Source organism: Mustelus asterias, chromosome 4 (genome assembly GCF_964213995.1).
Source record: "Mustelus asterias chromosome 4, sMusAst1.hap1.1, whole genome shotgun sequence".
In the NCBI taxonomy this organism is placed as follows: Eukaryota; Metazoa; Chordata; class Chondrichthyes; order Carcharhiniformes; family Triakidae; genus Mustelus; species Mustelus asterias.
In genome coordinates this window covers 152,561,557-152,583,542 of record NC_135804.1, presented here as the reverse complement: position 1 = coordinate 152,583,542, position 21,986 = coordinate 152,561,557, and the positions used below count along the sequence as shown (strand labels likewise).

General features: G+C 51.6%; 1 protein-coding gene across 1 annotated transcript in view; it reads right to left on the bottom strand.

Annotated features, from left to right (window-relative positions):
* LOC144493182 (uncharacterized) overlaps nucleotides 1-21,986 on the bottom strand; it is a 40,506-nt gene that overhangs the window by 17,522 nt on the left and 998 nt on the right. Inside the window, exon 3 of the mRNA XM_078212077.1 lies at nucleotides 7,387-7,497. Within this exon, the coding sequence (XP_078068203.1) occupies nucleotides 7,387-7,497 (111 nt within the window). The remainder of the gene's footprint in view (nucleotides 1-7,386; nucleotides 7,498-21,986) is intronic.

Below are 21,986 nucleotides of genomic sequence, written 5' to 3'. Positions count from 1 at the left end.
GCATTTCAATAGATCTAATGTAAGGGGGAGCTATACAATAAATGGCAGAACCATCAGGAGTATAGACACACAGAGGGACCTGGGTGTACAAGTCCACAGTTCCTTAAAGGTGGCAGCACAGGTGGAAAGGTTGGTGAAGAAGGCATTTGGCATGCTTGCCTTCATTGGACGGGGCATAGAATATAAAAGCTGGCATATGATGTTGCAGCTGTATAGAACGTTGGTTAGGCAACATTTGGAATACTGCGTCCAGTTCTGGTCGCCACACTACCAGAAGGACGTGGAGGCTTTAGAGAGAGTGCAGAAAAGGTTTACCAGGATGTTGCCTGGTATGGAGGGTCTTAGCTATGAGGAGAGATTGGGTAAACTGGGGTTGTTCTCCCTGGAAAGACAGAGGGGTGACCTAATAGAGGTGTATAAAATTATGAAGGGCATAGATAGGGTGAACAGTGGGAAGCTTTTTCCCAGGTCGGAGGTGACGAACACAAGGGGCCACGGGTTCAAGGTGAGGGGGGCAAGGTTCAACACAGATGTCAGGGGGACGTATTTTACACAGAGAGTGGTGGGGGCCTGGAATGCACTGCCAAGCAAGGTGATTGAGGCAGACACGCTGGGAACGTTTAAGACTTATCTAGATAGCCACATGAACAGACTAGGAATAGAGGGATATAAAAGAATGGTCTAGTTGGGCACATGAGCGGCACAGGCTTGGAGGGCCAAAGGGCCTGTTCCTGTGCTGTATTGTTCTTCGTTTGTTCTTTAGTTACATTTTTCTCCAAATCATTTATATATATATATTTTACAAACAGCAAAGGTTCCAACACTGATCCCTGATGAACGCCACTACTCACGCCCTCTATTCAGAAAAGCACCTTTCCACTGCTATCCTCTGTCTTCTATGACCAAGCCAGTTCTGCATCCATCTTGCCAGCTCACCTCTGATCCCGTGCGACTTCACCTTCTGTACCAGTCTGCCATGGGAGACCTTGTAAGAAGTCTCACAACATCAGGTCAAAGTCCAACAGGTTTATTTGGAATCACGAGCTTTCGGAGCACTGCAAACCCAACCCTCCACTCACCCGAGGAAAGAGCAGCGCTCCGAGAGCTCATGATTCCAAATAAACTGTTAGACTTTAACCTGGTGTTATGAGACTTCTTACTGTGCCCACCCCAGTCCAACGTCAGCATCTCGACATCATGTCAAAGGCCGTACTGAAGTCCATGTAGACAACAGCCACTACCCTAGCAATCACCTTCATCACTTCCTCGAAAAACTCTATCAAGTTAGAGAGACATGACCTCCCTTCACAAAACCATGTTGCCTCTCGCTAATACATCCACTTATTTCCAAGTGTGAGTAAAACCTGTCTAAGAATCCTCTCCAATGATTTCCCTACCACTGAGGCAAGGCTCACGGGCCTGTAATTACCTGGAACATCCTTGCTTCCCTTCTTAAAGAAAGCAACAACATTGGCTATTCTCCAATCCTCTGGGACCTCCCCTGTAGTGGAGATACTGGTGTTGGACTGGGGTAAGCACAGTAAGAAGTCTCACAACACCAGGTTAAAGTCCAACAGATTTATTTGGTAGCACAAGCCACTAGCTTTCAGAGCGCTGCCCCTTAATCAGGTAAGTGGAAGTTCTGTTCACAAACAGGGCATTTCAAGACACAAACTCAATTTACAAAATAATGGTTGGAATGCGATTCTTTACAGGTAATCAAGACGACAAACACGGGACATGGCGGACAGAGTACCCTTCATCGTCCAGTACTTCCCTGGAGCGGAGAAGCTACGACATCTTCTCCGGAGCCTTCAACATGTCATTGATGAAGATGAACATCTCGCCAAGGCCATCCCCTCACCCCCACTTCTTGCCTTCAAACAACCGCACAACCTCAAACAGACCATTGTCCGCAGCAAACTACCCAGCCTTCAGGAGAACAGTGACCACAACCCTGCCACAGCAACCTCTGCAAGGCATGCTAGATCAACATAGATGCCATCGTCTCATGTGAGAACACCATCCACCAGGTACACGGTACATACACTTGCAACGCATCCAGCATTGTCTACCCAATACGCTGCAGGAAAGGATGCCCCGAGACATGGTACATTGGGGAGACCATGCAGACGCTACAACAACGGATGAATGAACACCGCTCGACAATCACCAGGCAAGAGGGTTCTCTTCCTGTTGGGGAACACTTCAGTGGTCACGGGCATTTGGCCTGATCTTCGGGTAAGCGTTCTCCAAGGCGGCCTTCACGACACATGACAACGCAGAGTCGCTGAGCAGAGACTGATAGCCAAGTTCCACACACGAGGACGACCTCAACTGGGATCTTGGGTTCATGTCACACTATCTGTAACCCCCATAACGACTTGCCTGGGCTTGCAAAATCTCTAACTGTCCTGTCTGGAGACAATACATATCTCTTTAACCTGTGCTTAACCCTCTCTCCACTCACATTGTCTGTACCTTTAAGACTTGATTACCTGTAAAGACTTGCATTCCAACCATTATCTTGTAAATTGAGTTTGAGACTTTATATGCCCTGTTTGTGAACAGAACTCCCACTTACCTGATGAAGGGGCAGCGCTCCGAAAGCTAGTCAGTTGTGCTACCGAATAAGCCTGTTGGACTTGAACCTGGTATTGAGAGACTTCTTACTGTACCTCCCCTGTAGCCAGTGAGGATGCAAAGATTTCTCTCAAGACCCCCAGCAATTTCTTCCCTTGTGCCTCAGTATTTTGGGGTATATCCCATCAGGCTCTGGGGACTCGTCTACTTTAATGTTTCTCAAGAACCCCAATACCAGCACCTTTTTGATCTCAACATGACCGAAACTATCTACACACCCTTTCCCAGACTTATCATCCACCAAGTCCTTCTATTTGGTGAATACTGACGCAAAGTACTCATTTAATACCTCGCCCATTTTCTCTGGCTCCACACAAATTCTCTCCCCTGTCCTCGAGTGGGCCAATCCTCTCCCTGGCTACCTTCTTGCTCTTTATGTATAGAAAGCCTTGGGATTTTCCTTAATCCTGCTGGCCAATTAGTTTTCATGATCCCTTTTAGCCCTCTTTAATCCTTGCTTAAGTTTCTTTTTATTTCCCCCTATGTTCCACACTTGCTTCGTGTGTTCCCAGCCTCCTAGCCTTGACAAATGTTTCCTTTTTCTCTTTGACGAGGCTCACAATATCTCTCATTATCCAAGGTTCCCAAAACTTGACATACTTATCCTTCATCCTTACAGGAATGTGCCGGTCCTGAATCCCTATCAACTTGTACTTGAAAGCTTCCCACATGCCAGATGTTGATTTGCCCTCAAATATCTTCCCCCAATCTACATTCTGCAGTTCCTGCCTAATATTGTTGTAATTAGCCTTCCCCCAGTTTAGCATTTTTACTAGAGGACTGCACAAATCTTTATCCATCATACCTTAATGCGTACTGAATTGTGGTCACTGTTCCCGAACTGTTCCCCTACTGAAACCTCGACCACCTGGCCTGGCTCATACCAGGTGCAGTATGTCCCCCTTCCCTAGTTGGACTATCTACACTCTGTTTCAAGAAGCCCTCCTGGATGCTCCTGACAAACTCTGCCCCATCCATGCCCCTTAGGACACAACTGGAGTTGTGCATAGTTCCAGTTACATTACAAGTAGTACATAATTGGTCTGCAGAGGAGCTGTATTGCCAGGGCTTGAAAATTGCAGTTATGAGGGGATATTGAACTGGCTCGGGTTGTTTTTCTTAGAATCATGGAGGCTAGGGGGGACCCAACAGTTGCACAAAATTCAAGGGCCTAGACAGGAAAGACTTGTTTCCTCTAGCTGAGGGGTCAATTACCACGGGGCATAATTTAAGGTGATTAGTAGAAGCTTTAGAGGCGTCATGAGGAAAACCATGTTCACCCAGAGGGTGGTGGGCGTCTGGAATCCACTGCCTAAGTTAATGCTCAACTCATTGAAGAAAGGTACCTGGATCTCCATCTGAAGTGCTGTAACCTGCAAGGCGACCGGCCAGATGCTGAAAAGTGGGATTAAAATGAGCAGCTGGCTTATTTTCCCTTTTTTGGCTGATGCACCATGGGCTGAATAGCTTCTTCCTGCACCATAATTTTTCTACAGTTCTACATTAAAAGCTGAGTTACACGTGATTATTTTATTGACAAGGGAGTCAATAATTATTTAAAGCAATAATTAAATTAGCATGATCTAACCAGAAGACTAAGATATTGGAGCAGAATCAGGCCATTTGGCCCATCAAGTCTGCTCCGCCATTCAATCATGGCTGATAAGTTTCTCAATCCCATTCTCCCACCTTTAACCCGTAACCTTTGGTCCCCTTATCAATAAAGAACTTATCTTTCTTAAATACACTCAATGATCTGGCCTCCACAGCCTTCTGTGGCAATAAATTCGATAGTTTCACCACCCTCTGCCTGAAAATATTCCCCCTCATCTCAGTTCTAAAGGATCATCCCTTTATTCTGAGGCTGTGTCCTCGGATCCTAGTCTCTCCTACTAATGGAAACATGTTCCCCATGTCCACTTTATCCAGGCCTTTCAGTATTCTGTAATTTTCAATGAGATCCCCCCCTCATCCTTCTAAATTCCATCGGTACAGACCCAGAGTCCTCAAACACTCTGATCCTTCTACTGATTGACAGAACAGTCTCAATGAGCCAAATGGCCTATTCCTGCTCTTAAGAACTTATGTTTAGAATATAATTGAAACCCCACAGTGCACGAGGCCATTCTGCCCATCGAGCCTGCACCAACAACAATCCCACTGAGGCCCTATCCCCATAACCCACTGTTTGCCCTGACACAAAGGGACAATTTTGCATGTCCAATCATCCTAACATGCACATCTTTGGAATGTGGGAGGAAAGCCACACAGACACAGGGAGAACGTGCAAGCTCCACAGTCACCCGCAGCCGGAATTGAACCCGGGTCCCTGGCGCTGTGAGGCAGCAGTGCTAACCACTAACTCAATAGGCTAATACCATAGCCTGCAGGCTATTTAATCAATTAACATTTCCTTTCCAAGTACAAATAAATTTGCACACCAATACTGTCACAATGATTTTCAATTGTCATCTTGAGTGCAAAAAGCGCGTCAACTTTTTTATTTTAAATGTCACAATAAAGACAGACAATCTGCCAACATCAGTTTACTCACAATTTCAAACCATTAAATACTTAGTTCTATCATGCAAAATGTCTTGCAGATTACAGATGGATACCGTGCAATTTTAGAAAAGAAAATTGATCAAAATTGCACAGTGATCCACCCGACAACAGCAAGACGACAAAAGACAAGATGCCGCAAAGAGGAATTCTTTAGTGGATTTGACATAATCAGTCCATTTGCCGTCAAGTCTTTTTTTCCTCCACAGGCCGGGACAAGTGCAATACTGTTAACACAATACCCAGTAATGCAACAAATCCCCACCCGTGCAGAAATTAGCCTGCTCTGTTCAAACATTGTAAGTACCACTGATCGCTAATTTTATCCATTCAATTCTCCAGAAAACACTGCTACTGTCAGTTTTGCATGGATTTGCACAGCATCAATACATGTCAACTGGATGCAAACCTGCAAAACTAACTGTAAACAATAACTCATGAAGATTTTAATCTCTCCACCATTTGGAGGCTTTTTATGGTGATTTCTCAAGCATGACTGCAAGTGCTCATATTACAGTAGATTTTATTTACTACTATCTGCACTATGAGCACTTTGGTACTGCATGGACATCTAGAAATATCCTGTAGAGATATCTAGAAAATACTTTTTAAAAAGTCATCTGAAGATTGCTCACTGAGCAGATAAAGCAAGAGCAGTCTGGTTTCCTCCCAGTCTGAAAGGCCCATGCTAAATTCTCCCTCAGTGACCTGAACAGGCGCCGAAATGTGGCGACTACGGGACTTTCACAATAACCTCACTGTAGTGTTAATGCAAGCCTACTTGTGACACTAATGACAAGCAACAGCACAGGTCCTGACTAGTTTTGCATATATTTGCACAGGTCACTTCATCCTGTAATAGAAATCTGCAAACCTGGCAGAAAGTTGCAGGGATATCATTGAGGCAAAAGTAACTAAGCATATTGAGACACATGTACATAGGTCATTTTCAAATCAGAGTTGGCATTTTTGATTTAAGCTTCCGAAACAACTTATCCTGACCGCTTTCTGTACATTTGAATACAAGAGGTTGTAATGTTCAGCAACCTTTTAACATGACTCCCCTTCTCCAAAGAAAAGTACTTTGGGAATTTCAAATGTTTTCTAACTCATCTCTCACCTGATCAGAACATTTAGTACAGGGTAGATACACAAAGCCACACATTCCCATCGCGACTTACGTTGGTGCAACATATGGTGTTTATGCCAAATCTACACTGCAGATGGATTAATACAAAGCAGGGATCCCAAAATGTTTATGCACAGTTATATCTGTACAATTCAGAATACCTTCAGACTATTGGGACTAGTACCCTCGAAATACAATTTACACACTGCGGTCATGAAATAGGATGCAGGCAGCCCTTGACTTTGTGACGTTCGAGTTATGACAAACAACGCTTAAGACATTTATAAATTGACACCGTTGCAACTTTTCCACATTGGCTTTGACTTTACGAGGCCACACTAGTGGCATTCATAGGTGCACATCAACATTCAGTTGCTATTCTCACGGGTGCCTATTTTCCAAACTTCTTCAAAATATAAAGTTTCTTTGCCCATAATTAAGGCACAAAAGCATAAATCTAGTGCAAAAGAAGTTGATGGACTACAAAATGTGGGGTTATTTGGGTGAAAACAGGGGATCGGGCCTTAGCTCAGGAACCAATTACTCATTTAGAACATGGTTTTTTTAAAAATTGAAAAACCATTTTTGAGTTGCAACGCTTCAACTTAAGACGCAGTTTTCAGGAACCATTAGGTCGCAAGTCCGAAAACTGCCAGTGACATCACATCCTCATACTCAATGAACCGCAGAATCACAACCATGCATTTTGGTCTTCAAAATCTAATCATTTCAATTCAAACCAACGTTTCCAAATAATTTACAAATTAAGATACAGAATAAATCACACGCAGTGTTACGTTGTCAAAAAGTTTAGTTTACATCCTGTGCCAGAAGGAGCACTTAGGGCAGTAGATTCTATGCTACATCACTAACTGCACTAGATGCACCTTAACACAAGGGGTACATTAGCAAACCGCATGGACAACTTCCAAAGCAATTGACAGAGTAGCGTTGTATTAGGATAGGGTTATGAGGCTGGGCTAATTGCGGTTAAATACATCTGCCAAGGTAATTCAGGAAGTGCCCACACTGCAATAGATGCACCCTGCTACCTGCACTGTAAGCACTTTTGCACAACTCTGACCAAATTCTGTGCAGGACTGCAATCTTCACATTTGACGCTTGTTCACCAATCTTCAAAGCGATGTCCTCTTTACACATACCTGCTGGGATGAATCAAAATGATCAAGCACCAAGCAAAGTTTCAAGAAATTGATACAATTGCTTCAATGAATTGACTGTATTCATCATAGTAACCCAGAATTCAAATACAAGACCACAAGAAACAAGTTAATTTTGGGACAATTAAAATTTAAACACCATAGGCAGAGAGCCTGATAACATTTAATAAGTATTTAAATGTGCACTTGTGATGTCAAGGCATACAAGGCTATTGGCCAAGTGCTGGAAAATGGGACTAGAATAGTTGGATGATTTGTCTTTGACAGGCACAGACATGATGGGCTGAAGGGCTTATTTCTGTGCTGTATAACCTCTATGACTGTATCTCAGATAAGCAATCTAACCTCGCTCTTTGCAGGTGACATATCATGAGAGATCCAGAGGGGTTAGTTTGGTCTGTAAAGCCTCTCAATATCAGGTCTGAGTGACGAGTAGAGGTGGAAGACTACCTCCAAATCCATTTTACACACTAAACACTTACTAAACAGACAACGCACACAAGTGCATCCAAATGACAGATAACTTGAGGGGCAGATATGTATGGTTACTGAACTAACAATCCGGAGATCGGATCTAACAGAGTGCACCAAGGTTTAGGGTGCCAGCTTGACGTTTGGTAAGTGGGGTATCTAAAGTGCTAATCTTGTTCTTAAATTTGCTCTCAAAATCTAGTCTGTAATTATGAAGGGGAATGCAATAACTGGAAATGAGAAAATGGCTAAGGCATTGAACAGGTATTTTGCCGGTCTTCACAGTGGAAGACACAAATAACATGCCAAAAATTGATGACAGGAAGGCTATGGCAGGTGAGGACCAAGAAACTATAAAAGAGGTAGTGTTGGACAAGCTAATAGGGCTCACGGTAGACAAGTCTCCTGGCCCTGGTAGAATGCATCCCAGGGTACTGAGAGAGATGGCAGGGGAAAATATCAAAATGCACTAGGGGTAATTTACCAAAATTCATTGGACTCTGCGGTGGTTCCCGCAGATTGGAAAACAGCAAATGTGACGCCACTGTTTAAAAAGGAGGTAGACAAAAGACGGGTAACTATAGGCCGGTTAGCTTAATTCTGTAGTGGGGAAAATGCTTAAATCTATCAAGGCAGAAATAGCGAGACATCTGGATAGAAATTGTCCCATTGGTAAGAGGCAGGACATGTTTAACTAATTTGGTAGAATACTTTGAGAACATTACATGCGCAGTGGACAATGGGGAACCAGTGGATGTGGTGTATCTGGATTTCCAGAAGGCACTTGACAAGCTCCCACACCAAAGGCTGCTGCATAAGATAAAGATGCACGGTGTTATGGGTAATGTATTAGCATGGATAGAACATAGAACATAGAACATAGAACATTACAGCGCAGAACAGGCCCTTCGGCCCACGATGTTGCACCGACCAGTTAAAAAAAAAAACTGTGACCCTCCAACCTAAACCAATTTCTTTTCGTCCATGAACCTATCTACGGATCTCTTAAACGCCCCCAAACTAGGCGCATTTACTACTGATGCTGGCAGGGCATTCCAATCCCTCACCACCCTCTGGGTAAAGAACCTACCCCTGACATCGGTTCTATAACTACCCCCCCTCAATTTAAAGCCATGCCCCCTCGTGCTGGATTTCTCCATCAGAGGAAAAAGGCTATCACTATCCACCCTATCTAAACCTCTAATCATCTTATATGTTTCAATAAGATCCCCTCTTAGCCGCCGCCTTTCCAGCGAAAACAATCCCAAATCCCTCAGCCTCTCCTCATAGGATCTCCCCTCCATACCAGGCAACATCCTGGTAAACCTCCTCTGCACCCTCTCCAAAGCCTCCACATCCTTCCTGTAATGTGGGGACCAGAACTGCACACAGTACTCCAAGTGCGGCCGCACCAGAGTTGTGTACAGTTGCAACATAACGCTACGACTCCTAAATTCAATCCCCCTACCAATAAACGCCAAGACACCATATGCCTTCTTAACAACCTTATCTACTTGATTCCCAACTCTCAGGGATCTATGCACACATACACCTAGATCCCTCTGCTCCTCCACACTATTCAAAGTCCTCCCGTTAGCTTGAGGATTGGTTCACTAACAGAAAGCAAAGAGTGGGGGTAAATGGGTGTTTTTCTGGTTGGCGATCAGTGACTAGTGGTGTGCCTCAGGGGATCAGTGTTGGGACTGCAATTGTTTACAATTTACATAGATGATTTGGAGTTGGGGAACAAATGTACTGTGTCAAAATTCACAATGACACTAAAATGAGTCATGATGTGGAGATGCCGGCGTTGGACTGGGGTGAACACAGTAAGAAGTCTCACAACACCAGGTTAAAGTCCAACAGGTTTATTTGGTAGCAAATACCATAAGCTTTCGGAGCACAGCTCCTTCGTCAGATGGAGTGGAAATGTGCTCTCAAACAGTGCAAACAGACAAAATCAAGTTGCAGAATACTGATTAGAATGCGAATCCTACAGCCGGCCAGGTCTTAAAGGTACAGACAATGTGGGTGGAGGGAACATTAAACACAGGTTAAAGAAATGTGTATTGTCTCCAGACAGAACAGCTAGTGAGATTCTACAAGCCCAGGAGGCAAACTGTGGGGGTTACTGATAATGTGACATAAATCCACCATCCCGGTTTAGGCCATCCTCATGTGTGCGGAACTTGGCTATCAGTTTCTGCTCAGCGACTCTGCGCTGTCGTGTGTCGTGAAGGCCGCCTTGGAGAACGCTTACCTGAAGATCCACGGCTGAATGCCCGTGACTGCTGAAGTGCTCCCCCACAGGAAGAGAACAGTCTTGCCTGGTGATTGTCGAGCGGTGTTCATTCATCCGTTGTCGTAGTGTCTGCATGGTTTCCCCAATGTACCATGCCTCGGGACATCCTTTCCTGCAGCATATCACGTAGACAATGTTGGCAGAGTTGCAAGAGTAGGTACCGTGTACCTGGTAGATGGTGCTCTCACATGAGATGATGGCATCCGTGTCGATGATCCGACACGTCTTGCAGAGGTTGCTGTGACAGGGTTGTGTGGTGCGTGGTCACTGTTCTCCTGAAGGCTGGATAGTTTGCTGCAGACAATGGTCTGTTTGAGGTTGCGTGGTTGTTTGAAGGCAAGAAGTGGGGGTGTGGGGATGGCCTTGGCGAGATGTTCGTCTTCATCAATGACATGTTGAAGGCTCCGGAGGAGATGCCGTAGCTTCTCCGCTCCGGGGAAGTACTGGACGACGAAGGGTACTCTGTCCACTGTGTCCCGTGTTTGTCTTCTGCGGTCGGTGCGGTTTTTCGCTGTGGCGCATCAGAACTGTTGCTCGATGAGTCGAGCGCCATATCCTGTTCTTATGAGGGCATCTTTCAGCGTCTGGAGGTGTCTGTTGCTATCCTCCTCATGTGTGCAGATCCTGTGTATTCGGAGGGCTTGTCTGTAGGGGATGGCTTCTTTAACGTGTTTAGGGTGGAAGCTGGAGAAGTGGAGCATCATGAGGTTATCCATGGGCTTGCGGTACAGTGAGGTGCTGAGGTGACCGTCCTTAATGGAGATGCATGTGTCCAAGAATGCAACCGATTCCGGAGAGTAGTCCATGGTGAGTCTGATGGTGGGATGGAACTTGTTGATGTCATCATATAGTTGTTTCAGTGATTGCTCACCATGACTCCAAAAGGAAGAAAATGTCATCGATGTATCTAGTGTATAGCATCGGTTGAAGGTCCTGTGCGGTGAAGAAGTCTTGTTCGAACCTGTGCATGAAGATGTTGGCATATTGAGGTGCGAATTTGGTCCCCATGGCTGTTCCGTGTGTCTGGATGAATAACTGGTTGTTGAAGGTGAAGACATTGTGGTCCAGGATGAAGCGGATGAGTTGTAGAATTGCATCTGGAAACTGACAGTTGACAGCATTGGGTACTGAGGCCGTTGCAGCAATGCCATCATCGTGGGGGATGCTGGTGTAGAGTGCCGAGACATCCATTGTGACGAGGAGTGCTCCTGGTTCAACTGCTCCATGTGTGCTGAGTTTCTGTAGGAAGTCTGTAGAGTCGCGACAAAAGCAGGGTGTTCTTTGTACAATGGGTTTCAAGATGCCCTCGACATAGCCGGAGAGGTTCTCGCACAGGGTTCCATTGCCTGAAACGATGGGACGGCCGGGTACGTTTGCCTTGTGTATCTTTGGGAGGCAGTAGAGATCTCCAACGCGTGGAGTATGTGGGAATGAGCACGGAGGGTGTTTTGAAGGTCCGGATCAAAGGTTTTGATCAGAGTGTTGAGTTGACGGGTGTGTTTTCGTCGGATCTGTGGGTAACTGTCTGTAGTGTTCCTCGTTGTTGAGTTGTCGGTACACTTCTTTGCAGTAATCCGTTCTGTTCAGTATGACGATGGCCCCTCCTTTGTCTGCTGGTTTGATGACAATGTTGCGGTTGGTCTCGAGAGCGTGGATGGCGTTGCGTTGTGCTTGGGTGATGTTCGGGGCAGTCTTGAGTGCGGCTGATGAATTTGGTGTGGACGCACCTCCTGATGGCTTGGGCATACATGTCAAGTCGAGGGCAGCAGCCTTCCGGAGGAGTCCAATTCGACTCTTTCCTCTTCGGTTGCACTGCGGATCTCTCTGTCTGCTGTTCTGGTTCATTGGCTGTCTCATTGTGTTCGACAATTGTGCTCGACAATCACCAGGCAAGACTGTTCTCTTCCTGTGGGGGAGCACTTCAGCAGTCACGGGCATTCAGCCTTGGATCTTCAGGTAAGCGTTCTCCAAGGCGGCCTTCACGACACACGACAGCGCAGAGTCGCTGAGCAGAAACTGATAGCCAAGTTCCGCACACATGAGGATGGCCTAAACCGGGATGGTGGATTTATGTCACATTATCAGTAACCCCCACAGTTTGCCTCCTGGGCTTGTAGAATCTCACTAGCTGTTCTGTCTGGAGACAATACACATTTCTTTAACCTGTGTTTAATGTTCCCTCCACCCACATTGTATGTACCTTTAAGACCTGGCCGGCTGTAGGATTCGCATTCTAATCAGTATTCTGCAACTTGATTTTGTCTGTTTGCACTGTTTGAGAGCACATTTCCACTCCATCTGACGAAGGAGCAGTGCTCCGAAAGCTTATGGTATTTGCTACCAAATAAACCTGTTGGACTTTAACCTGGTGTTGAGACTAAAATGAGTGGCAGGGCAAAGTTTGCAGAAGACACTGAAAGCCTGCAAAGGGATATAGATAGTTCTAAGGGAGTGGACGAGGGTCTGCCAGATGGAGTACAATGTTGGTAATGAGAGGTCATCCATTTTAGTAGGAATAACAGCGAAATGGACTATTATTCAAATGGTTAAAAATTGCAGCATGCTGCTGCGCACAGGTACCTGGGTGATCTTGTGCAGGAATCACAAGAAGTTGGTTTGCAGGTGATTAAGGCAGCAAATGGAATTTTGTCCTTCATTGCTCGAGGGATGGAGTTTAAAAACGAGGTTATGTTGCAGCTGTATAAGGTGCTGGTGAGGCCACACCTGGAGTAGTGTGTATAGTTTTGGTCTCCTTACTTGAGAAAGGATATACTGGGACTGGAGGGGGTGCAGAGGAGATTGACTAAGTTGATTCCAGAGTTGAGACCGAGTAGACTGGGGCTATACTCGATGGAATTCAGAAGAATGAGGGGAGATCTTATAGAAACATACAATATTATGAAGGGAATAGATAAGATAGAAGCAGGGAAGTTGTTTCCACTGGCGGGTGAAACCAGAACTAGGGGGCATGGCCTCAAAATAAGGGGGAGCAGATTTAGGACTGAGTTGAGGAGGAACTTCTTCACACAAGGTGTTGTGAATCTGTGGAATTCCCTGCCCAGTGAAGCAGTTGAGGCTACCTCATTGAATGTTTTTAAGGCAAGGATAGATAAATTTTGGAACAGTAAAGGAATTAAGGGTTCTGGTGAACGGGCGGGTCAGTGGAGCCGAGTCCATGAGAAGATCAGCCATGGTCTTGTTGAATGGCGGAGCAGGCTCGAGGGGCCAAATAGCCTGCTCAATGTTCTTATGCCAGTGTTGGACTGGCGTAGGCACAGTAAGAAGTTTCACAACACCGGGCTAAAGTCCAACAGATTTATTTGGTAGCACAAATTTTCGGAGTGTCGCCCCTTCATCAGGTGTGATGAAGAGACATCACTCCAAAAGCTCGTGCTACCAAATAATCAAGTGTATCGAATCTGCACTTGGTTGAGGTCATGAGGTTACGCTGAGGCTTCATATGTTTCATATGAAGCAATTTTTAAAAGCGGCGTCTCGGCCTTTTGGCTAAGATGCAGATGAGCTCAAGTCTTGGAGGAGGATCCTCCCCCTTCTCCAATCAGCTTGACTCATGTAGATCAGGCCCGGGACAGGGTGGTTTAGTCGCCCGCCCTGTCTTGTCAGCCTGGATCGGAAATGTCTCAACTTGTTGAGACTCTGAATTCGATTTGATTTGATTGAATTGGAAAAGTATTAAAAAAAAATAAACCTGTTGGACTTTAACCTGTAGTCTGCAATTAGCAGAAACTGGAAAATACTGTGTAAGCAAGCTAAATTCTTTTTTAGTCGCAGTTAAACAGGGTAAATTCATTCTCAGCTTGGGAGGAAAGTAGTTAATTAGCCAACTGGTTTAATCTGGTTCCTATGCACTCAGTAGTCCCAGGATTCTCTGGGAGGCTAGAGAGGAGATTGCAGAGCCTTTGGCTTTGATCTTTGGGTCGTCATTGTCTACAGGAACAGTGCCAGAAGACTGGAGGATAGCAAATGTTGTCCCCTTGTTCAAGAAGGGGAGTAGGGACAACCCTGTTAACTATAGACCGGTGAGCCTGACTTCTGTTGTGGGCAAAGTATTGGAAAGGATTATAAGAGATAGAATTTATAATCACCTAGAAAGGAATAATTTGATTAGGGATAGTCAGCACGGTTTTGTGAAGGGTAGGTCGTGCCTCACAAACCTTGTTGAGTTCTTTGAGAAGGTGACCAAAGAGGTGGATGAGGGTAAAGCGGTTGATGTGATGTATATGGATTTCAGCAAAGCGTTTGATAAGGTTCCCCATGGTAAGCTTTTGCAAAAAATACAGACACATGGGATTGAGGGTGATTTAGTGGTTTGGATCAGGAATTGGCTAGCTGTAAGAAAACAGAGGGTGGTGGTTGATGGGAAATATTCATCCTGGAGTTCAGTTACTAGTGGTATACCACAAGGATCTGTTTTGGGGCCACTGCTGTTTGTCATTTTTATTAATGACCTGAATGAGGGCGTGGAAGGATGGATTAGTAAATTTGCAGATGACACTAAAGTCGGTGGAGTTGGAGACAGTGCGGAGGGAAGTGGCAGGTTACAGAGGGACATAGATAAGCTGCAGAGCTGGGCTGAGAGGTGGCAAATGGAGTTTAATGCGGAAAAGTGTGAGGTGATTCACTTTGGAAGGAGTAACAGGAATACAGAGTACTGGGCTAATGGTAAGGTACTTGGTAGTGTGGATGAACAGAGGGATCTGGGTGTCCATGTGCATAGAAATCATAGAAACCCTACAGTGCAGAAGGAGGCCATTCGGCCCATCGAGTCTGCACCGACCACAATCCCACCCAGGCCCTACCCCCACATATTTAACCGCTAATCCCTCTAACCTACGCATTTTAGGATTCTAAGGGGCAATTTTTAACCGGGCCAATCAACCTAACCCGCACATCTTTGGACTATGGGAGGAAACCGGAGCACCCGGAGGAAACCCACGCAGACACGAGGAGAATGAGCAAACTCCACACAGTGACCCGAGCCGGGAATCGAGCCCGGGACCCTGGAGCTGTGAAGCAGCAGTGCTAACCACTGCGCTACCGTGCCGCCAGATCCCTGAAAGTTGGCACCCAGGTTGATAGGATTGTTAAGAAGGCGTATGGCGTGTTAGCTTTTATTGGTAGAGGGATTGAGTTTCGGAGCCAGGAGGTCATGCTGCAACTGTACAAAGCTCTGGTGCGGCCACATTTGGAATATTGCGTACAGTTCTGGTCACCGTATTATAGGAAAGATGTGGAAGTGTTGGAAAGGGTGCAGAGGAGATTTACCAGGATGTTGCCTGGTATGGTGGGAAAATCGTAAGAGGAAAGGCTGAGGGGCTTGAGGTTGTTTTCGTTAGAGAGAAGGTGGTTAAGAGGTGACTTAATAGAGGCATACAAGATGATCAGATGATTAGATAGGGTGGATAGTGATGGTGATGGCTAACACGAGGGGACATAGCTTTAAATTGAGGGGTGATACATATAGGACAGATGTTAGAGGTAGGTTATTTACTCAGAGAGTAGTAAGGGCGTGGAATGCCCTGCCTGCAGCAGTAGTGGACTCGCCAACATTAAGAGCATTCAAATGTTTATTGGATAAACATATGGATGATATTGGAATAGTGTAGATTAGAGGGGCTTTAGATTGGTTCCACTGGTCTGCGCAACATCGAGGGCCGAAGGGCCTGTACTGCGCTGTAATGTTCTAGTTCAGATCACTAAATTCAAAGTCTTCAGGCTAACGCAGTACATCAAAGCACAGAGTGCCAGCTTGGATTTGGGTCAGTGGGAAGTTTGAAGTGGGGATGGAGGGGCTTGTTTCCCTTTTGCTTTTTCTAACTTTCGCACTCTAAGATTAGTTGTTCCTCTGCAACAGCAAAAAAGAGGTTAACTGTTTGATGAAAAACTGGTAAGTGGGCAAGTTTTACCCTTTCCTTCAGGTATAATACATTGCACAACATAGTGCTTATTTAAAATATGTAAAGAATGCCAGACATAAGTCAATAATTTAACTAAGTAATGATTTAAAGCACATTAAGGATGCCGGAACAAGTGATATGTCAAGGCTGCAGCATGTGGGGGCTCAGAGAACAGGGCAAATACTTCAAGTGGTTGTGGCTTGAGGAGCTTTGGCTCAGAACTGGAGGCTACGTTGCGGACACTGCAACACATCATGGAATGCGAGTTACCTGGATGCATTGTTTCATCGGTATCGGTCATACCCCTCCAGATAGAGTCTTCTGGTTTGAAAAGCAGTCAGGGACAGGAACGTGTGAACATAAGAAATAGGAGGAGTAGTAGGCCATCTAGCCCCTCGAGCCTGCCCCGCCATTCAATAAGATCATGGCTGATCTGAAGTGGATCAGTTCCACTGACCCGCCTGATCCCTATAACCCCTAATTCCCTTACCGATCAGGAATCCATCTATCCGTGATTTAAACATATTCAACGAGGTAGCCTCCACCACCTCAGTGGGCAGAGAATTCCAGAAATTCACCACCCGCAGAGAAGTAGTTCCTCCTCAACTCTGTCCTAAACTGACCCCCCTTTATTTTGAGGCTGTGCCCTCTAGTTCTAGCTTCCTTTCTAAGTGGAAAGAATCTCTCCACCTCTATCCTATCCAGCCCCTTCATTATCTTATAGGTCTCTATAAGATCCCCCCTCAGCCTTCTAAATTCCAACGAATACAAACCCAATCTGCTCAGTCTCTCCTCATAATCAACACCCCTCATCTCTGGTATCAACCTGGTGAACCTTCTCTGCACTCCCTCCAAGGCCAATATATCCTTCCGCAAATAAGGGGACCAATACTACACACAGTATTCCAGCTGCAGCCTCACCAAAGCCCTGTACAGATGCAGCAAGAGATCTCTGCTTATATATTCTATCCCCCTTGCGATATAGGCCAACATCCCATTTGCCTTCTTGATCACCTGTTGCACCTGCAGACTGTTGTGCCGGCAGCTGAAGGAAGTAAGGGGACCCTGAGGGCAGGAGTGTCAGTCTCTGCAATCGTCCAACAGGTTTGAGGTTCCCTCAGCTTGTATGGAAGGGAGTGGGGGCTGCAGCATGGATCAGTTGATTGACTGATCAGGAACCGTGGTACAAGAAAAAGGAATGTAGTGATCGTAGGGCACAGTATAGTGAGGAGGATTGCAGCCAAGAGCCAGAGTCCAGATAGCTGTGTTGCCTGCCTAGTGCCAGGGTTCAGGACATCTGATGCAGGCTAGAGAGGAACTTGCAATGAGAGGGTGAGGATCCTGTGGGTAAGTGTAGCTGGGGTCCCAGCACCAATCCCTGTAGCACCCACTAGTTATTTCCTGCCAATTTGAAAAGGACCCATTAAGTCCTACTCTTTGTTTCCTCTCTGCCAACCAGTTTTCTATCCATCTCCACCTCCTCCTCCACCCCCCCGCCCCCTCCTCCACCCCCCGCCCCCTCCTCCTCCTCCACCCCCCCGCCCCCTCCTCCTCCTCCACCCCCCCGCCCCCTCCTCCTCCTCCACCCCCCCGCCCCCTCCTCCACACCCCCGCCCCCTCCACCAACCCCCCGCCGCCGCCTCCTCCTCCACCCCCCCGCCGCCGCCTCCTCCTCCACCCCCCCCGCCGCCGCCGCCTCCTCCTCCACCCCCCCGCCGCATCCTCCTCCTCCTCCACCCCCCCCGCCGCATCCTCCTCCTCCTCCACCCCCCGCCTCCTCCTCCTCCACCCCCCGCCTCCTCCTCCTCCACCCCCCCGCCTCCTCCTCCTCCACCCCCCCGCCTCCTCCTCCTCCACCCCCCCGCCGCATCCTCCTCCTCCTCCACCCCCCCGCCTCCTCCTCCTCCACCCCCCCGCCTCCTCCTCCTCCACCCCCCCGCCTCCTCCTCCTCCACCCCCCCGCCTCCTCCTCCTCCACCCCCCCGCCTCCTCCTCCTCCACCCCCCCGCCTCCTCCTCCTCCACCCCCCCGCCTCCTCCTCCTCCACCCCCCCGCCTCCTCCTCCTCCACCCCCCCGCCTCCTCCTCCACCCCCCCGCCTCCTCCTCCTCCACCCCCCGCCTCCTCCTCCTCCACCCCCCCGCCTCCTCCTCCTCCACCCCCCCGCCTCCTCCTCCTCCACCCCCCCGCCTCCTCCTCCTCCACCCCCCCGCCTCCTCCTCCTCCACCCCCCCGCCTCCTCCTCCTCCACCCCCCCGCCTCCTCCTCCTCCACCCCCCCGCCTCCTCCTCCACCCCCCCGCCTCCTCCTTCACCCCCCCGCCTCCTCCACCCCCCCCGCCTCCTCCTCCTCCTCCACCCCCCGCCGCCGCCTCCTCCACCCCCCCGCCTCCTCCACCACCCCGCCGCCTCCTCCACCCCCCCGCCTCCTCCACCCCCCCGCCGCCTCCTCCTCCTCCACCCCCCCGCCTCCTCCTCCTCCACCCCCCCGCCGCCTCCTCCTCCTCCAACCCCCGCCGCCTCCTCCTCCTCCTCCACCCCCCCGCCTCCTCCTCCTCCTCCACCTCCTCCACGCCCCGCCTCCTCCTCCACCCCCCGCCTCCTCCTCCTCCTCCCCCCGCCTCCTCCTCCTCCACCCCCCGCCGCCTCCTCCTCCACCCCCCCGCCGCCTCCTCCTCCACCCCCCCGCCTACTCCTCCTCCACCCCGCCTCCTCCTCCTCCTCCACCACCCCCCCGCCGCCTCCTCCACCCCCGCCTCCTCCACCCCCCGCCTCCTCCTCCACCACCCCCCGCCGCCTCCTCCACCCCCCCCGCCTCCTCCTCCCCCCCGCCTCCTCCTCCACCCCCCCCGCCTCCTCCACCCCCCCGCCTCCTCCTCCTCCACCCCCCGCCGCCTCCTCCTCCTCCACCCCCCCGCCGCCTCCTCCTCCTCCACCCCCCCGCCGCCTCCTCCTCCCTCCACCCCCCGCCGCCTCCTCCTCCTCCACCCCCCCGCCGCCTCCTCCTCCTCCACCCCCCCGCCTCCTCCTCCTCCTCCTCCACCCCCCCGCCTCCTCCTCCTCCTCCACCCCCCCGCCTCCTCCACCCCCCGCCGCCTCCTCCTCCTCCACCCCCCGCCGCCTCCTCCTCCTCCACCCCCCGCCTCCTCCTCCTCCACCCCCCGCCTCCTCCTCCTCCACCCCCCCGCCTCCTCCTCCTCCTCCACCCCCCCGCCTCCTCCTCCTCCCCCCCGCCTCCTCCTCCTCCTCCACCCCCCCGCCGCCTCCTCCACCCCCCGCCGCCTCCTCCTCCCCCCCGCCGCCTCCTCCTCCCCCCCGCCGCCTCCTCCTCCACACCCCCGCCTACTCCTCCTCCATCCCCCCCTCCTCCTCCACCCCCCGCCTCCTCCTCCACCACCCCCCCGCCGCCTCCTCCTCCACCCCCCGCCTCCTCCTCCACCACCCCCCCGCCGCCTCCTCCTCCACCACCACCCCCCCGCCGCCTCCTCCTCCACCACCACCCCCCCGCCGCCTCCTCCTCCTCCACCACCACCCCCCGCCGCCTCCTCCTCCACCACCCCCCCCCGCCGCCTCCTCCTCCACCACCCCCCCGCCGCCTCCTCCTCCTCCACCACCCCCCGCCGCCTCCTCCTCCCCCACCCCCCGCCGCCTCCTCCTCCTCCTCCACCCCCCCCCCCGCCTCCTCCTCCACCCCCCCCGCCTCCTCCTCCTCCACCACCACCCCCCCCGCCTCCTCCTCCTCCACCACCCCCCCCGCCTCCTCCTCCTCCACCACCACCCCCCCCGCCTCCTCCTCCACCACCACCACCCCCCCGCCTCCTCCTCCACCACCACCCCCCCGCCGCCTCCTCCTCCTCCACCACCACCCCCCGCCGCCTCCTCCTCCTCCACCACCCCCCCCGCCGCCTCCTCCTCCTCCACCTCCACCACCCCCCCGCCGCCTCCTCCTCCACCACCACCACCCCCCCGCCGCCTCCTCCTCCACCACCACCACCCCCCGCCGCCTCCTCCTCCTCCACCACCCCCCCGCCGCCGCCTCCTCCTCTACCACCCCCCGCCGCCGCCTCCTCCACCACCCCCCCGCCGCCTCCTCCTCCTCCACCACCCCCCCCGGCCGCCTCCTCCTCCTCCTCCACCCCCCCGCCGCCGCCTCCTCCACCCCCCCGCCGCCGCCTCCTCCACCCCCCGCCGCCTCCTCCTCCCCCTCCACCCCCCCGCCGCCTCCTCCTCCCCCTCCACCCCCCGCCCCCTCCTCCACCCCCCCGCCTTCCACACACACACCCCCCTTCCCCTTCCCCCTCCCCCCCCCCATCTTCCCACACACACGCCCCTCCCCGCCCCCATCTTCCACACACCCCCCTCCCCGCCCCCATCTTCCACACACCCCCCCTTCCCCCCACATCTTCCACACACCCCCCTCCCCCCACATCTTCCACACACCCCCCCTCCCCCCACATCTTCCACACACGACCCCACCCTCCTCCCCACTACACACACGACCCCACCCTCCTCCCCACTACACACACACCCCCCTCCCTCCCCACTACACACCACCCCCCTCCCTCCCCACTACACACACACCCCCCCCTCCCTCCCCACTACACACACACCCCCCCTCCCTCCCCACTACACACACACCCCCCCTCCCTCCCCACGACACACCCCCCCTCCCTCCCCACTACACACACACCCCCCCTCCCTCCCCACTACACACACACCCCCCCTCCCTCCCCACCACACACACACCCCCCCTCCCTCCCCACCACACACACACCCCCCCTCCCTCCCCACCACACACACACCCCCCTCCCTCCCCACCACACACACACCCACCCCCCTCCCTCCCCACCACACACACACCCCCCCTCCCTCCCCACCACACACACACCCCCCCTCCCTCCCCACCACACACACACCCCCCTCCCTCCCCACCACACACACACCCCCCTCCCTCCCCACCACACACACACCCCCCTCCCTCCCCACCACACACACACCCCCCCTCCCTCCCCACCACACACACCCCCCCCTCCTCCCCACCACACACACACCCCCCCTCCCTCCCCACCACACACACACCCCCCCTCCCTCCCCACCACACACACACCCCCCCTCCCTCCCCACCACACACACACCCCCCCTCCTCCCCACCACACACACACCCCCCTCCCTCCCCACCACACACACACCCCCCTCCCTCCCCACTACACACACACCCCCCCTCCCTCCCCACTACACACACACCCCCCTCCCCCTCCCCACACACACCACCCCCCTCCCCACTACACACACACCCCCTCTCCCCACTACACACACACCCCCCTCCCCACTACACACACAACCCCCTCCCCACACACCCCCCCTCCCCCACACACCCCCCCTCCCCACTACACACACACCCCCCCTCCCCACTACACACACCCCCCCCTCCCCACTACACACACACCCCCCCTCCCCACTACACACACCCCCCCCTCCCCACTACACACACACCCCCCCTCCCCACACACACACACACCCCCCCCTCCCCACACACACACACCCCCCCTCCCCACTACACACACACCCCTCCCCTCCCCACACACCCACCCTCCCCCCCACACACACACCCACCCTCCCCCCACACACACACCCACCCTCCCCCCACACACACACCCACCCTCCCCCCACACACACACCCACCCTCCCCCCACACACACACCCACCCTCCCCCCACACACCACACCCACCCTCCCCCCACACACACACCCACCCTCCCCCCACACACACCCACCCTCCCCCC